The sequence below is a fragment of the Hibiscus syriacus genome, unplaced genomic scaffold, assembly GCF_006381635.1.
Source record: "Hibiscus syriacus cultivar Baekdansim isolate YM2019G1 unplaced genomic scaffold, ASM638163v2 tig00110500_pilon, whole genome shotgun sequence".
NCBI lineage: Eukaryota > Viridiplantae > Streptophyta > Magnoliopsida > Malvales > Malvaceae > Hibiscus > Hibiscus syriacus.
This window is the reverse complement of record NW_024062762.1, coordinates 2,587,822-2,604,368: the sequence shown is the minus strand read 5'-3', so window position 1 is coordinate 2,604,368 and position 16,547 is coordinate 2,587,822. Positions and strand designations below refer to the sequence as shown.

Here is a 16,547-nt window from a genome sequence, read left to right as displayed (position 1 = left end):
AATGCAATTTTTTACAAGTATTTTATGCTTAAATATATTTTTGACATTTTTAATAGTGTAATGGATTATTATTTATTTAATTTAATTAAAAAATTCTAATAGAAATTTTATATTACATATTTCTTTTTTTTTAAATCAGAGGCTTGTTTTTTTAATTTCGAGTAATAAAATAGTAGGAACGACCCTGTTAGCCATATTACATATAACACCTTGCAAAACCGCCGTTCACAAGTTGTTGCGCTAACACTCAACCTGCTTTTGGTAGAAGTAGGAGAGGGTCAGGTATTATTTTCAAAAAAATCCCAAAAATCTTATCACTTTACTCGATATGTCACACCCCAATTATGGGGTAAATTAATTAAAAAAAATTATGAATGAGGATGATAGAGTAGGTAGAAGTGGACAAATTGTTGGGTGAGATGAGAATAAATTAAGGATAATGCATTGCCACCCTTGAATCTATCGTTTTCCAGCTTAGAGGAAATTTTATTTTATTTCCTACTTGTTGATTCACAGCTTAATTAGTTGACAAAAGAAAGAAAATGGCTCCACAACATTTATTGCTCCTTCTCATCTTCCTCCTCCATATCTCTCTTCTTCTTCCTCCTCCTCCATGTCTCTCTTCTTCTTCATCGAATGCACGTTTCATCGCAGGATGTTCATCTCTGACCGATCTTGTTTCCGACGAATATCCACCTTAAAAAAATCCGCCGTACCTCATATTCAAACCTCCAGTTTCAGCCAAGTAAATGTGTGAACAGACCTATGGGTTCTTACCTACACCACCACGGCCCTTGGGAACTTGTTTTTGATAATTGTTTATGGATACCTTATGTTTTAACCACCTATTATGATCACTGCACATTCATGGGCCGTGGTAACACCCTGCTGGAAGTTTTCGTTTTAGAGCTAAAGGGGCCAGTCGAGTGGAAAGCCGCGAAGAGTCCAGCGTATTACAAACGTGTGGATTTTGTTCATGGTTTGAAGGTGGATGGTATGTATGCCCTCGCTGTGAAGCAAGCTTGCAAGTTTGCTAAAGAACATGCCTTGAAGAGTGGACCAATAATTCTTGAAATGGACACACACCTGTAGGTATCATGGTCGCTCCATATTTGATCTTGGAAGTACCTATATAACACGTGATGAGATTAGTGGTGTTAGGCATGAGCGTGATCCAATTGAAAGAATTAGGAAGTTGATATTATCCCATAACCTAGCTTCTGAGAAAGAGTTGAAGGACATCGAGAAGGAAGTGAGAAAAGAGGTGGACGATGCAATCACTCGAACAAAGGAAAATCCAATGTGACTTTCGGTCCTGCAATTGCTGTGGGGGCCAATGAATTATCAATTACTTTCGGTGCTGAAATTGTCGTGGGGTCCAATGCATTTTCAATTGTTGCATTTGCCGTGGAGACCATTCCATTATCATTTTGTTTATTCATTGCAAACACATGGCTATTCAAATCATTATCAATCTCCAATGTCAAATGTGGGGCCAAATTTATTTGATTTCCACCTACAGCTTGGAATTTCGAAGAAGCATATGGTAAGAACTTGGCCTTGTCTCCTAATTTTCATTAGTTTTTGTTTACAGCCCAATAGTGTAAATTATTTTGGTCCAGTCTCTAATTTTAGTGATTAATTATTAAAGTAACCCACAAGTATTTTATTATACAAATTGGGTTTCCAAATTATTATTTAAATTCTAATAAGCTATCTTTATGGCGAGGGAAATTATTTGGATACGAGTTAATAATTTTGATGGCCTGGATCGTGAGGAAAATATTGGAAGTTAAATTAAAGATCGAGGGCGTTCAAATGGAATTTAAATGGTCGATCGATATGGCACGGAAAATCGAGGTAATACTTTACTACCTCTTTATGCTTTATGGAACATGTTGATATTGGTAAATGCATGAATAAGATAATGTTGGTCACTTTTGTGGAGTTGAATAATTTATTCACTCGATATGAATGTGGTAGAAATTCTGTAACTAAATACGGATCGAATGACTAAGATAAGAGATTGATAATTGTTAGAATTAAATTACAAGTTTGTGATTGGTGATAAAGAAATCAGCTCTGGATTTGTAACTTATATTTTATATCATCAAGGGTTAAATGTTAAAGATACTTGGATGAAAAATTATGAGAATACTCCGATATGGTAAAATTACGAAATTACCCTTATGTTGGAAAATGATAAGAATTGCCACTGGAAGTTGGTTAATAACTCTGAAAAGATATATTGATCCGATATAACTACTGATGTGCATAAGAAATGTTAGTTTTATTTGGAAATTATGGATAACCGGTTTTAATCCTATGAGAGTTTGTGAATGAATCATTTCAAAATCAAAGAATGTTCGGGAAAGCAATTGATCATAGGATCTCTAAATTATAATTATTTTCATTAAGAGCTAATATTGAAATTTAACTGGTTAAGAAATTACGAAAATGCCCTTGAGAGAAAAAATAGTCTGAATTGACCCTGAATGAGAGAGTACTTTGAGGATTTGTACTTAACTCGATTAAGTACGAATTTAATTGTTAAGATCATGTCTTTGTACAGAAAAATTTATAATATTCCGTTTGTAAAATCTGAGAAGACACTTGACCCGAAAATATTCGAATAAGGAGTAAATACTTGAAGAGTAATTTAACGGAGGTATTCTGCTGACAGAATTGTTCGAAAGGACTGAAGTAAATGATAAGATTGAATTAAATAATAAGACCGGATGGAAGGAAATGATTGAAATATTCTAGAATTATAAAATGACCAAATTACCCCTGGAATGGAAATGACTCAAGAATGTCACCAAGCTCAGGAATGAATGGATATACTCAAGCTTTGAAATGAATAGAAAAAAATGTTAAGCACCAAAATGACCAAAATGCCCTTATGACCTAGAATAAGTAAATGTCTTGGATTAATTAAGAAATCCAAATAAACATGGATGTTGTGCTACCAGTAAAAGTTGTGGAACGCAACTTAAGTGATTAATCAACGTTAGTACTATATCATTACCTGAATGATATAAGTATCACTTGAATGTTTGTTCATCTTCTCAAATTTGGATCGATGATAATTCTGGAAGTACTTGGCGCAGCTCAACTCTAGAGCGCATACAGTACTAATAAGTGGGTAGTCGTTAGTCAAATCAACCACGAATACCAGAATGACTTTATTATATGAATAAATTGAAATGAAATGAAGTACAACGTGTATTTGAAATTCAGAAACGTCTGAATTATTCTGGAAAACTTTAAAGTAATCGGGATAGACTTGCTTACCAAACGAACTAAGTAACATCAATGACTAAGGATTAAATAGGTGATTTGATGAGTTTGGAAACACTGTTGAACTTACATGATGGATTGTCATTATGGGTTATGATCCATGGATCAAGTACGTCAGTATTTCCTGATATTGTTGAAACGTGGAAATGAAATAAAGACCGTTGGAAGATTTATTCAGTGATGATTATGGGGATGATCTATGGATCTGCACTATGGTATTAAAGAGTGAATACACTGGAAGGATAATGAATTGACTTGTTGACATGCATCAGTTTGAGAGTTGTGTAACTCGAGTTGTTTGATAATATGATCGATAGTCGTAGATTGTAAATGACTTGAATCTTCGATTCTATATTTCATCTAAAATCACTTCGGTCATGTTTGAAAAAAAAAAACAAGTAACGCAGATGAAAAAGATTCTGAATATCTCATTTGGTTCAATTGGGCTGAAATCCTATGAATTTAAAGTATATTCCTGAATACCCTGATTGTTTGGGTAATGGAATCACTCGCAGTAAATCTGAATTTAGAATTATTATGTATAAAGGTTCCTGAACGTTTTCCTAAAGCACACGAAAATATAGTGGGATTCTAATGTATCAACATTAAATGTCTGGCTAGATCGGTTAGTAATCGATTCTCCTCAATAGAACCTTGTTCCAGGAATTCGTTCAAATTTCATAAGTTTCATGTTATCCAAAATGATAACTACAATGGCCTCTGGAAATACTTGGATTCTCTAGTGTGTTCCCTACTTATTACTGAACTGTTTTATTGGTTTTAATATGTGGTACACCGAATTCATTGGTTATTGTTTTATGGATGCACCAATTTAATGCGACAATTTATGGAATATGGCTGCTATTTAATTTTTGTTTTGAAATGGTATATGATTACCATGTTTTTGGATTTATGGAATTTATGTCACGGTGCAATTGAATTTTGGAATTGAATTACGATGGAATAGCTCTGATCAAGCTAAATGGGCCTAATGTGACTCTTGAGGGCCCCAAGATGTTTCATTAGGTCGGCTTTCCTTTGCTGTGTGCTTAGGGTAAGCTATATGGACTTATTGACTTGGGCTTAAGGATACAAGCTTCATAGCCTATCCTTAAGTCGGCTTTCTTTTTGCTATGTGCATAAAGTAAGCTATATGGAAAATAATTTTTGGGAACTACTGATGGTGTACCAGAAAAGGGTTTAAACTATGATTTTCAAAAGTTAAACTCTTTTACGAAATTGTGAGATTTACTGGACTATGATTTGTACCTATTATGATTTTATTATACTGTTGGAACACACTAGACATCCTATTCGATCTCCTGAAAATGTCATACTTTGAAAGGTTTCTTATGAACTGAGATTCATGGCTTCTACTCGATGAACTTTTAATGGAACCCCAAATTATTCTGCAAGCTAGTATACGTATGATTCAATAAGGAAATTATATGGCTTTCCATTTATCTACATGTCATGTAGCATCATCTGGTAGTTTTGTATTACTGAGCTTTCCAAAGCTCACTCTATTACTCACCTTTTCAGGTTAAAACAATTGTACCAGTGCATCTATCGACTTCAGTAAGGGAGTTCTTCCGGCGTGGTTGCAGAGTATGGTACTTGTGATTAGGGGGCATGTAATTGTATTTTGATTTATATACGAGTTTGGAAATCTGTTTTATTTTTAAATAGTGATAAATGATTTTATAAGTTTACATGTTCTGATAAAAAGTTTTAAAATTTCCGCTATTTTTACGGTGGGTCGCTCCGGTGGCCCTAATGTGACTTCCCGAATTGGATCGGGCTACCCGCATCGGTTTGGGGTGTTACATTTAATGGTATCAGAGCTATGGTTTGATTCAAAATTTTTCAAGATAGACCGGCCGGTCGAATGCCAAAATATGTCTGATCAGTACATGTCCCTAGACTGCAATCGTACCTCTCTGAGCCGGAACTCTAGGGCTGAGTCCCTATCTTTATCGAGTAAACCGAAGTTTCTATCCGTTAAGGCTATACTTGTACAAAAAGGAATACCAGTAACATATGTCTAAACGACGTAAAGTACCTCACGAGCCATGTGAAAGTTAATTACCTGAGAAATTTTGAATCGACTCCGGAAATGAAATTTGGCTATGCTACTGCTATATGAGCCTATTCTCATGACAAAGACTGAATTGATTATTCAAAGAAATTTTCGTTCGGATTCTTTTATTGGAATGAGAGAGAGTTTTGAAAAGAAGGTATACTCAACTTGTTAAGAATTTGTGGAGGATCCGTACTTTTGTAAAAGCTACTTAAAGATATGAAAGAACTGTTGGAAGTTTCATTTCTGCAATTATGCGACATGAATGAATTTCGAGGACGAAATTCTTTTAAGGAGGGGAGAATTGTCACACCCCAATTATGGGGTAAATTAATTAAAAAAAATTATGAATGAGGATGATAGAGTAGGTAGAAGTGGACAAATTGTTGGGTGAGATGAGAATAAATTAAGGATAATGCATTGCCACCCTTGAATCTATCGTTTTCCAGCTTAGAGGAAATTTTATTTTATTTCCTACTTGTTGATTCACAGCTTAATTAGTTGACAAAAGAAAGAAAATGGCTCCACAACATTTATTGCTCCTTCTCATCTTCCTCCTCGATATCTCTCTTCTTCTTCCTCCTCCTCCATGTCTCTCTTCTTCTTCATCGAATGCACGTTTCATCGCAGGATGTTCATCTCTGACCGATCTTGTTTCCGACGAATATCCACCTTAAAAAAATCCGCCGTACCTCATATTCAAACCTCCAGTTTCAGCCAAGTAAATGTGTGAACAGACCTATGGGTTCTTACCTACACCACCACGGCCCTTGGGAACTTGTTTTTGATAATTGTTTATGGATACCTTATGTTTTAACCACCTATTATGATCACTGCACATTCATGGGCCGTGGTAACACCCTGCTGGAAGTTTTCGTTTTAGAGCTAAAGGGGCCAGTCGAGTGGAAAGCCGCGAAGAGTCCAGCGTATTACAAACGTGTGGATTTTGTTCATGGTTTGAAGGTGGATGGTATGTATGCCCTCGCTGTGAAGCAAGCTTGCAAGTTTGCTAAAGAACATGCCTTGAAGAGTGGACCAATAATTCTTGAAATGGACACACACCTGTAGGTATCATGGTCGCTCCATGTTTGATCTTGGAAGTACCTATATAACACGTGATGAGATTAGTGGTGTTAGGCATGAGCGTGATCCAATTGAAAGAATTAGGAAGTTGATATTATCCCATAACCTAGCTTCTGAGAAAGAGTTGAAGGACATCGAGAAGGAAGTGAGAAAAGAGGTGGACGATGCAATCACTCGAACAAAGGAAAATCCAATGTGACTTTCGGTCCTGCAATTGCTGTGGGGGCCAATGAATTATCAATTACTTTCGGTGCTGAAATTGTCGTGGGGTCCAATGCATTTTCAATTGTTGCATTTGCCGTGGAGACCATTCCATTATCATTTTGTTTATTCATTGCAAACACATGGCTATTCAAATCATTATCAATCTCCAATGTCAAATGTGGGGCCAAATTTATTTGATTTCCACCTACAGCTTGGAATTTCGAAGAAGCATATGGTAAGAACTTGGCCTTGTCTCCTAATTTTCATTAGTTTTTGTTTACGGCCCAATAGTGTAAATTATTTTGGTCCAGTCTCTAATTTTAGTGATTAATTATTAAAGTAACCCACAAGTATTTTATTATACAAATTTGGTTTCCAAATTATTATTTAAATTCTAATAAGCTATCTTTATGGCGAGGGAAATTATTTGGATACGAGTTAATAATTTTGATGGCCTGGATCGTGAGGAAAATATTGGAAGTTAAATTAAAGATCGAGGGCGTTCAAATGGAATTTAAATGGTCGATCGATATGGCACGGAAAATCGAGGTAATACTTTACTACCTCTTTATGCTTTATGGAACATGTTGATATTGGTAAATGCATGAATAAGATAATGTTGGTCACTTTTGTGGAGTTGAATAATTTATTCACTCGATATGAATGTGGTAGAAATTCTGTAACTAAATACGGATCGAATGACTAAGATAAGAGATTGATAATTGTTAGAATTAAATTACAAGTTTGTGATTGGTGATAAAGAAATCAGCTCTGGATTTGTAACTTATATTTATATCATCAAGGGTTAAATGTTAAAGATACTTGGATGAAAAATTATGAGAATACTCCGATATGGTAAAATTACGAAATTACCCTTATGTTGGAAAATGATAAGAATTGCCACTGGAAGTTGGTTAATAACTCTGAAAAGATATTGATCCGATATAACTACTGATGTGCATAAGAAATGTTAGTTTTATTTGGAAATTATGGATAACCGGTTTTAATCCTATGAGAGTTTGTGAATGAATCATTTCAAAATCAAAGAATGTTCGGGAAAGCAATTGATCATAGGATCTCTAAATTATAATTATTTTCATTAAGAGCTAATATTGAAATTTATGGTTAAGAAATTACGAAAATGCCCTTGAGAGAAAAAATAGTCTGAATTGACCCTGAATGAGAGAGTACTTTGAGGATTTGTACTTAACTCGATTAAGTACGAATTTAATTGTTAAGATCATGTCTTTGTACAGAAAAATTTATAATATTCCGTTTGTAAAATCTGAGAAGACACTTGACCCGAAAATATTCGAATAAGGAGTAAATACTTGAAGAGTAATTTAACGGAGGTATTCTGCTGACAGAATTGTTCGAAAGGACTGAAGTAAATGATAATATTGAATTAAATAATAAGACCGGATGGAAGGAAATGATTGAAATATTCTAGAATTATAAAATGACCAAATTACCCCTGGAATGGAAATGACTCAAGAATGTCACCAAGCTCAGGAATGAATGGATATACTCAAGCTTTGAAATGAATAGAAAAAAATGTTAAGCACCAAAATGACCAAAATGCCCTTATGACCTAGAATAAGTAAATGTCTTGGATTAATTAAGAAATCCAAATAAACATGGATGTTGTGCTACCAGTAAAAGTTGTGGAACGCAACTTAAGTGATTAATCAACGTTAGTACTATATCATTACCTGAATGATATAAGTATCACTTGAATGTTTGTTCATCTTCTCAAATTTGGATCGATGATAATTCTGGAAGTACTTGGCGCAGCTCAACTCTAGAGCGCATACAGTACTAATAAGTGGGTAGTCGTTAGTCAAATCAACCACGAATACCAGAATGACTTTATTATATGAATAAATTGAAATGAAATGAAGTACAACGTGTATTTGAAATTCAGAAACGTCTGAATTATTCTGGAAAACTTTAAAGTAATCGGGATAGACTTGCTTACCAAACGAACTAAGTAACATCAATGACTAAGGATTAAATAGGTGATTTGATGAGTTTGGAAACACTGTTGAACTTACATGATGGATTGTCATTATGGGTTATGATCCATGGATCAAGTACGTCAGTATTTCCTGATATTGTTGAAACGTGGAAATGAAATAAAGACCGTTGGAAGATTTATTCAGTGATGATTATGGGGATGATCTATGGATCTGCACTATGGTATTAAAGAGTGAATACACTGGAAGGATAATGAATTGACTTGTTGACATGCATCAGTTTGAGAGTTGTGTAACTCGAGTTGTTTGATAATATGATCGATAGTCGTAGATTGTAAATGACTTGAATCTTCGATTCTATATTTCATCTAAAATCACTTCGGTCATGTTTGAAAAAAAAAACAAGTAACGCAGATGAAAAAGATTCTGAATATCTCATTTGGTTCAATTGGGCTGAAATCCTATGAATTTAAAGTATATTCCTGAATACCCCTGATTGTTTGGGTAATGGAATCACTCGCAGTAAATCTGAATTTAGAATTATTATGTATAAAGGTTCCTGAACGTTTTCCTAAAGCACACGAAAATATAGTGGGATTCTAATGTATCAACATTAAATGTCTGGCTAGATCGGTTAGTAATCGATTCTCCTCAATAGAACCTTGTTCCAGGAATTCGTTCAAATTTCATAAGTTTCATGTTATCCAAAATGATAACTACAATGGCCTCTGGAAATACTTGGATTCTCTAGTGTGTTCCCTACTTATTACTGAACTGTTTTATTGGTTTTAATATGTGGTACACCGAATTCATTGGTTATTGTTTTATGGATGCACCAATTTAATGCGACAATTTATGGAATATGGCTGCTATTTAATTTTTGTTTTGAAATGGTATATGATTACCATGTTTTTGGATTTATGGAATTTATGTCACGGTGCAATTGAATTTTGGAATTGAATTACGATGGAATAGCTCTGATCAAGCTAAATGGGCCTAATGTGACTCTTGAGGGCCCCAAGATGTTTCATTAGGTCGGCTTTCCTTTGCTGTGTGCTTAGGGTAAGCTATATGGACTTATTGACTTGGGCTTAAGGATACAAGCTTCATAGCCTATCCTTAAGTCGGCTTTCTTTTTGCTATGTGCATAAAGTAAGCTATATGGAAAATAATTTTTGGGAACTACTGATGGTGTACCAGAAAAGGGTTTAAACTATGATTTTCAAAAGTTAAACTCTTTTACGAAATTGTGAGATTTACTGGACTATGATTTGTACCTATTATGATTTTATTATACTGTTGGAACACACTAGACATCCTATTCGATCTCCTGAAAATGTCATACTTTGAAAGGTTTCTTATGAACTGAGATTCATGGCTTCTACTCGATGAACTTTTAATGGAACCCCAAATTATTCTGCAAGCTAGTATACGTATGATTCAATAAGGAAATTATATGGCTTTCCATTTATCTACATGTCATGTAGCATCATCTGGTAGTTTTGTATTACTGAGCTTTCCAAAGCTCACTCTATTACTCACCTTTTCAGGTTAAAACAATTGTACCAGTGCATCTATCGACTTCAGTAAGGGAGTTCTTCCGGCGTGGTTGTAGAGTATGGTACTTGTGATTAGGGGACATGTAATTGTATTTTGATTTATATACGAGTTTGGAAATCTGTTTTATTTTTAAATAGTGATAAATGATTTTATAAGTTTACATGTTCTGATAAAAAGTTTTAAAATTTCCGCTATTTTTACGGTGGGTCGCTCCGGTGGCCCTAATGTGACTTCCCGAATTGGATCGGGCTACCCGCATCGGTTTGGGGTGTTACACGATAACTCCACTATCCTTGAGCTGTAGCCATGGAAATGGACCTATTTTGCTCATTTCAGTGTTTTCTTCTCCTTTCTCTCGTCATTCTTTACTGTTTCTTCTTCAGTTTACACCATAAACGGAAAGTAAACAATCATGGCTTCAAAAGCTACCCCATACTCGGTTCCTTGCCTGACTTCTTGAGAAACCGGCATCGGTTCCTCGATTGGACGACTGAGATCCTACGGCAGTGTCCGACTAACACCGCCGTGTTTCGCCGTCCTGGGAAGATCCATGGGGTGATAACGGCGAACCCTTTGAACGTGGAGTATGCTCTGAAGAACAACTTCAAGAACTACCCGAAAGGGGAGCGGTTCATTTGGATGCTCAACGACTTCCTCGGCCGGGGAATCTTCAACTCAGACGGCGAGGTATGGAAGATCCAAAGGAAGACGGCAAGCTACGAGTTCAGCACCAAATCGCTTCGCAATTTCATGATGGATTGCGTCAGGGTCGAGATTTCCACCAGGTTGATTCCTGTCCTCTACCAGGCTTCCCAAACCAATCAGGTATGCTTGGATTATGGGAGTTCAAATCAGGGATTTAAATTGGGATTAAATCACGTTTTTAATTATGTTTCATCATAATTATAATCACAACCGCTGATATTCAAGTGATTATGGATAGCGTAGTCATATAATAATAGTTTCGGACCACATCATTATGTGGAGCGGATGCACTTCTCCGTTTTTAAAATCTTAAATCCGTTATTGGCTACTATCATTATATAACAAATAGGGGTGAGTAAGCTCGACTCTACACGAAAAACTAAATTTTTCGACTCGATTTGACATGACTCGAAAAACTGAATTTTTCAACTCAAAAAAATTCGACTCGAATTGATTTCGAGTTCAAATGGAGATGTAAAATTTCAATTTTGAGTCGAATTGACTTCGAATTCAAATCGACTCAAACTTCTGAATTATATCAACTGATGAATGCAATGAATTTCCATGGTTTTTAACAGGTACTTGATTTGCAAGATATTTTGGAGCAATTCGCGTTCGATAACATATGCAAATTGGCTTTCAATGTCGATCCCGGTTGTCTCGCCGGTGCCGGAAATGGTTCTCATTTCATGCGTGCCTTCGAAGAGGCTGCAACGCTCAGTTCCGGCAGATTCATGTATGCTTTCCCATTTCTATGGAAATTAAACAAGCTTCTCAACATTGGATCGGAGAAAAACTTGAAGAAATCGACCGAGATCGTTCACGACTTCGCCGATAACATCATAAACACAAGATTGCAATCTAAAGAGGAAACCAAAGACAGAGACTTACTCTCCAGGTTCATCGAGAACGACGACAATTCACCTCAGTTTCTCCGCGATATCATCATAAGCTTCATCCTAGCAGGCCGAGACACCACATCTTCAGCTTTTAGTTGGTTCTTTTGGTTACTATCACGAAACCAAAATGTCGAACGAAACATATTGAACGAACTCGAAACGATCCGAACACGGAACGGAAAAACCATTGGCGACGCGTACACATTCGACGAACTACGTGACATGCACTATCTTCACGCGTCGATTTCCGAGAGTATGAGATTGTACCCGCCGGTTCCCGTCGACACAAAAGCTTGTCTAAATGAAGACATACTTCCGGACGGTACATTCATAGGGAAAGATTGGTTTTTCACGTATCATGCGTATGCGATGGGGAGGATGAAGGTGATATGGGGCGAGAATTGTGAAGAATATTTTCCGGAGAGGTGGCTCGATGAGCATGGGAAGTACAGGCAAGAGAATCCGTTTCGATTCCCCATATTCCATGGGGGACCAAGGATGTGTTTAGGGAAAGACATGGCTTATATTCAGATGAAATCCATTGTGGCAGCTGTGTTGGAGAGGTTTGTGGTTGAGGTTCAAGGAAAAGACAAGAGTCCCCAACACTTGTTGTCTTTAACTCTTAGGATGAAAGGTGGGTTATCAATCAGGGTAAGGGAAAGATGAGCCCTTTTAATTTTTAATAATTATTGGTATTTAATATGTTGATCGATTAATTCATATTAAATACAATATGTCTAATATAAGACGATCCTTCCAACTAAATTTGCTCCATTTGTAACGACATGATTTGAACCATGTAGGATAAGGGAAAGATGAGCCTTTTGTTTTTTGCTTTAGAAAGAAAGGACTTGGAGTTTTATTTTCTTTTCTTATTTGATGATGATTGCTGCATATCGCATGATCCAATGAATTGAGTTTTTGTTTGATAAGGTGAAAAAAAAGAAGAAGAAGAAGAAAGTATATGTATATATAATTTTCATTATTTTTATTCGACACTCGATGTAATGTATAATTGTACAAGGCTTAAATATACCTTTACCCCCTAAATTATATCCTTTTTACTGAGTTACCCCTTAAAGTATTTTTCGAGATATTTTGTCCCTTAAAGTTTAAATCGTTACCTTATTTGCCCCATTATGTTAACTCCGTTAAAAAACAGGTGGGTAAATTACATATTTAGTCACTCAACTATTCGTGCAGTTATATTTGGTCAGTCAACTATTTTTATTTTTAAAATCATCATTAAACTTAAGTTTTTATTTCGTTTTGGACACCCAATTCGATTAGATTTATTTTTTTAATTTGCAATGTATAAGAATTCATTTATATCACATATTTTTTTTACTCAACACATAAATGTAATGTATAAGGATAAATAATATTATAACGTAAATAATTTACAACATATTTAGTTGTTTGTAATTAAAAGTTTAATAAAAGAAACGTTAAATATTAAATTAAAATATTACATTCCTATAGCTTCAGCCTTTCCGCATGTTCATGATAAATAAATTAGAAGCGACATTTTTCCAATTGAAAGAAACCAATAGAAGCTTGAACATTAGTTAACCTTTATGTTTTTGAAGAAGGGCAGTATAATACCCTAGGCTGAATTTCTGCTTGAGTTTAAAAACAAACCAAAACCGCGCAAATCTTCTATCTAATAATTAAAAGAAAAGTATGTTATATTATGATGTAAATCTGGCCATCTTAATCGTTCTATGTCAAGAGATTTAGAGGAAAACATAGTAAACTCACCAAAACATTAGAATGAGTAAGAACACATAAAATTAAGTTGGGTAAAATATGTTGTATATTATTTACATTATAATATTATATATTATTATACATTAAATTTATGTGTTGAGTAAAATAAATATGTGATATAAATAAATTTATATATTGTAAATTTAAAAAATAAATCTATTCAAATTGGGTGACCAAAATGAAACAAAAAATTAAGTTTAGGGATGATTTTGAAAACAAAAATAGTTAACTGACCAAAATTGAACCACACAAATTGTTAAGTGACTAAATATGTAAATTACCCACATTTTAACGGAGTTAGCATATTAGGACAAATGAGGTAACAATTTCAATTTTAGGAAGTAAAACGTCTCGAAAAATACTTTAAGGGGTAACTCGATAAAATGGGTATAGTTTAGGGGAAAATGTGTATTTAAGCCATTGTACAATATTATTACATAAACAAAGATGCGAGTATAAATAATTTTTGGGTAAAGTATATAAATGGTTTCTCCGAATATAGGGCATTGTTTCATCAAGTCTTTCGACTTTTAAAAGTTACATGATGATCTTCCAATTATATATTGTTGTTTTATTGAGTCTATTAATTATTAAAAGTTACAAATTTATCGTCATATTTTATTTTTACGTCAATTTACTTAAATTATTAAGATTTCAATTTTTTGTATGTTTAGGAAAAATATATAAAATAGTCTATAACAATTACTAAATTTAACCGATCCCATCAAAATAAAAGGTCTTAATTGATATAACTAGTTAATTTCTCAAAATATCTTTTTGATGTAATTTCTCAAAATATTTAAATTGGTAAAAACATCAAATAAAAAATTATATGTTATGCGTAATTTTAGTCTTAAGTATCTAGATCAGCCCCACACACAGGGTTTATAAGGTCTCCTTTTTTTCGTACCTAAAATATATAGGATACACCAACCAAGTGATTTCCATGATAAATGAATTTTATTATTTCTTGAGGTTTCGAGTTCGAGCATCGTGTAAGTATTTAATATCAAATGGTTGAGAGTTATCTTTAAACAAATAATACATTGTATTTACCCAGATTAATAAAATATATATATATATATATAGGATATAAGAAGTGTTTCAAGATATATTTCAATTGATTCAAATATTTATCTTCTTGATACGATTTTAAAAAGTTGAAGAAAATTCAAAATTGTGTTTTCGAAATAACTATAGTAAAGATTTTTCTAAAATATAAAAGTTGATCGATTTAAGCTTTAATTTAATGAGGAATCTGAATCGAATGAAAAACAAAGAAAAATCAATGTTGTAAATTAAAGGAGATATGCGACCAAACCAAAGGATGATTGCTGAATGAAGATTTTTTTTCTTTTCTTTTCTGAATTGAATTTGTAGTTTTATTCGATATGGAAAATTGAGATAAACAAATAAGAGTAGTCAAAATATAATCTAACACCCTAACTGATCCGACCCGAAACTCGTTGGATTAGGATATTACACAGAACCACCGAAGTGGTTAGCCTTTTTTTTCTTTCAAAACACCATATATTTATGAAAAGACATCAATAATAGTAATAAAACCTTTTTTATAATTCAAAGCTCCATGATATAGTTTAAATCATTTAGTACAACTCTAACTTTACAAATCATAATGCATAAGAAATGGGTCTTATGAATACACATTGTTGAGTTAATCGATCGACGGAATAGGCCAAGAGGGGGTAAATTAACAATAAAAATTTCGGTAGAAGTTTTTGCAAAAAAATTGAAAATATTTGCACAACAATTTAGAGTGGTTCGACTTTCTCAACCAAAGTCTACGTCCACTACCTTAGCTATCCACACTAAGGATTTTCCACAAATTCACTAATTTGTCTTTCTTTTGAGGACAAAGAGTAACCTTACAAATCCCTCAAGAATTATACCCCAAATTCTTGAGAACACTCTCTCCCAAAGAGAACAATACAAATTTTACAAACTTACAAGAAAATCCTCACAAGGAAAGATGTTTGCACAATTCTATAACAAAGAAATAACACTCGAGAATAATACAATTGAGCACAATAAGTGTTCTTGAAAGCAAAAATGAATATTGAATGGAATAGGCTTGAAAATGCTCAAACTTGAGGTTTGATGCTTTCTCTTTGATTCTCTCTTGATTCTTGATAATTATATTGATAAATGGCTTCTAAGCTTGTTTAAATACTCCTTGGATCATTTATGAACGTTGGAGATCATTAGTGGACTTAATAGAACCGTTAGTGTATGAAAACAATTAATAAAACAGTTGGGAGCGTATGGTGCATCGATGCATAGGCTTTGTGCATCGGTACACTATGTGTAAAATTCAAATATTTCGACCGTTGGAAGACTTAGTGCATCGGTACACTAGGGTGTGCATCGGTGCACAAATTTGCTTCGATGTTTCAAAAATAGTCGGGGTGCATCGATGCAAGACTTGTTCATCGCTGAACAAAATCAATTCGATGTTTCAATAAAATCCTGAGTGCATCGATGCATGGTTGTGCATCGGTGCATAAAATGCATTCGAAATGGGTGTGCATCGATGCATCAAATTAGTGCATCGGTACATCCCTTCATAAAATTGATTTTTGGCTTGTTTTTTGTTCGAAATACTTTGTGAAAATTGTTTCAAAAATATTTCAAGTATAAAACACAATTTTACACTTTAGTAAGGATTGAAATTTAACTTTTAAAGGCTTAGAGTAATATTTTGATATTCGAATAATTATATCAAATATACTTAGAAAATCATTTGTAAAATCTTAAAATTCTTTTATCTTAATTTGTTATATCGAAACATAAAAATGTTTTCAATAATCTCCCCCTTTTGATATAACAAAACATTTGAGTAATTTTAATATTTTTAAAATGATTTTTGAGATCAATTTAATCAATTTTGAAATTACTCCCCCTTATTATAAAACTTCTCCCCTTTTTTGTTAAATCAAAACGACTCTATAA

The 16,547-nt window shown here is 33.9% G+C and overlaps 1 protein-coding gene across 3 annotated transcripts; it reads left to right on the top strand.

Annotated features, from left to right (window-relative positions):
- Positions 1-312: 312 nt before the first annotated feature.
- On the top strand, positions 313-12,477 carry LOC120129502 (cytochrome P450 94A1-like). 3 transcript variants are annotated; one of them, XM_039146979.1, is made up of 3 exons: positions 313-327; positions 10,501-11,028; positions 11,487-12,477. In XM_039146979.1, exons 2-3 carry the CDS (start codon positions 10,510-10,512, stop codon positions 12,471-12,473), a joined length of 1,506 nt encoding a protein of 501 aa, XP_039002910.1. In that variant the 5' UTR covers positions 313-327; positions 10,501-10,509; the 3' UTR covers positions 12,474-12,477. The 3 variants fall into 3 exon arrangements, with proteins under 3 accessions (XP_039002910.1, XP_039002908.1, XP_039002911.1); XM_039146977.1 differs by lacking the exon at positions 313-327 and having other exon boundaries at positions 10,495-11,028; XM_039146980.1 differs by lacking the exon at positions 313-327 and having other exon boundaries at positions 10,495-11,032; positions 11,491-12,477.
- Positions 12,478-16,547: the final 4,070 nt, after the last annotated feature.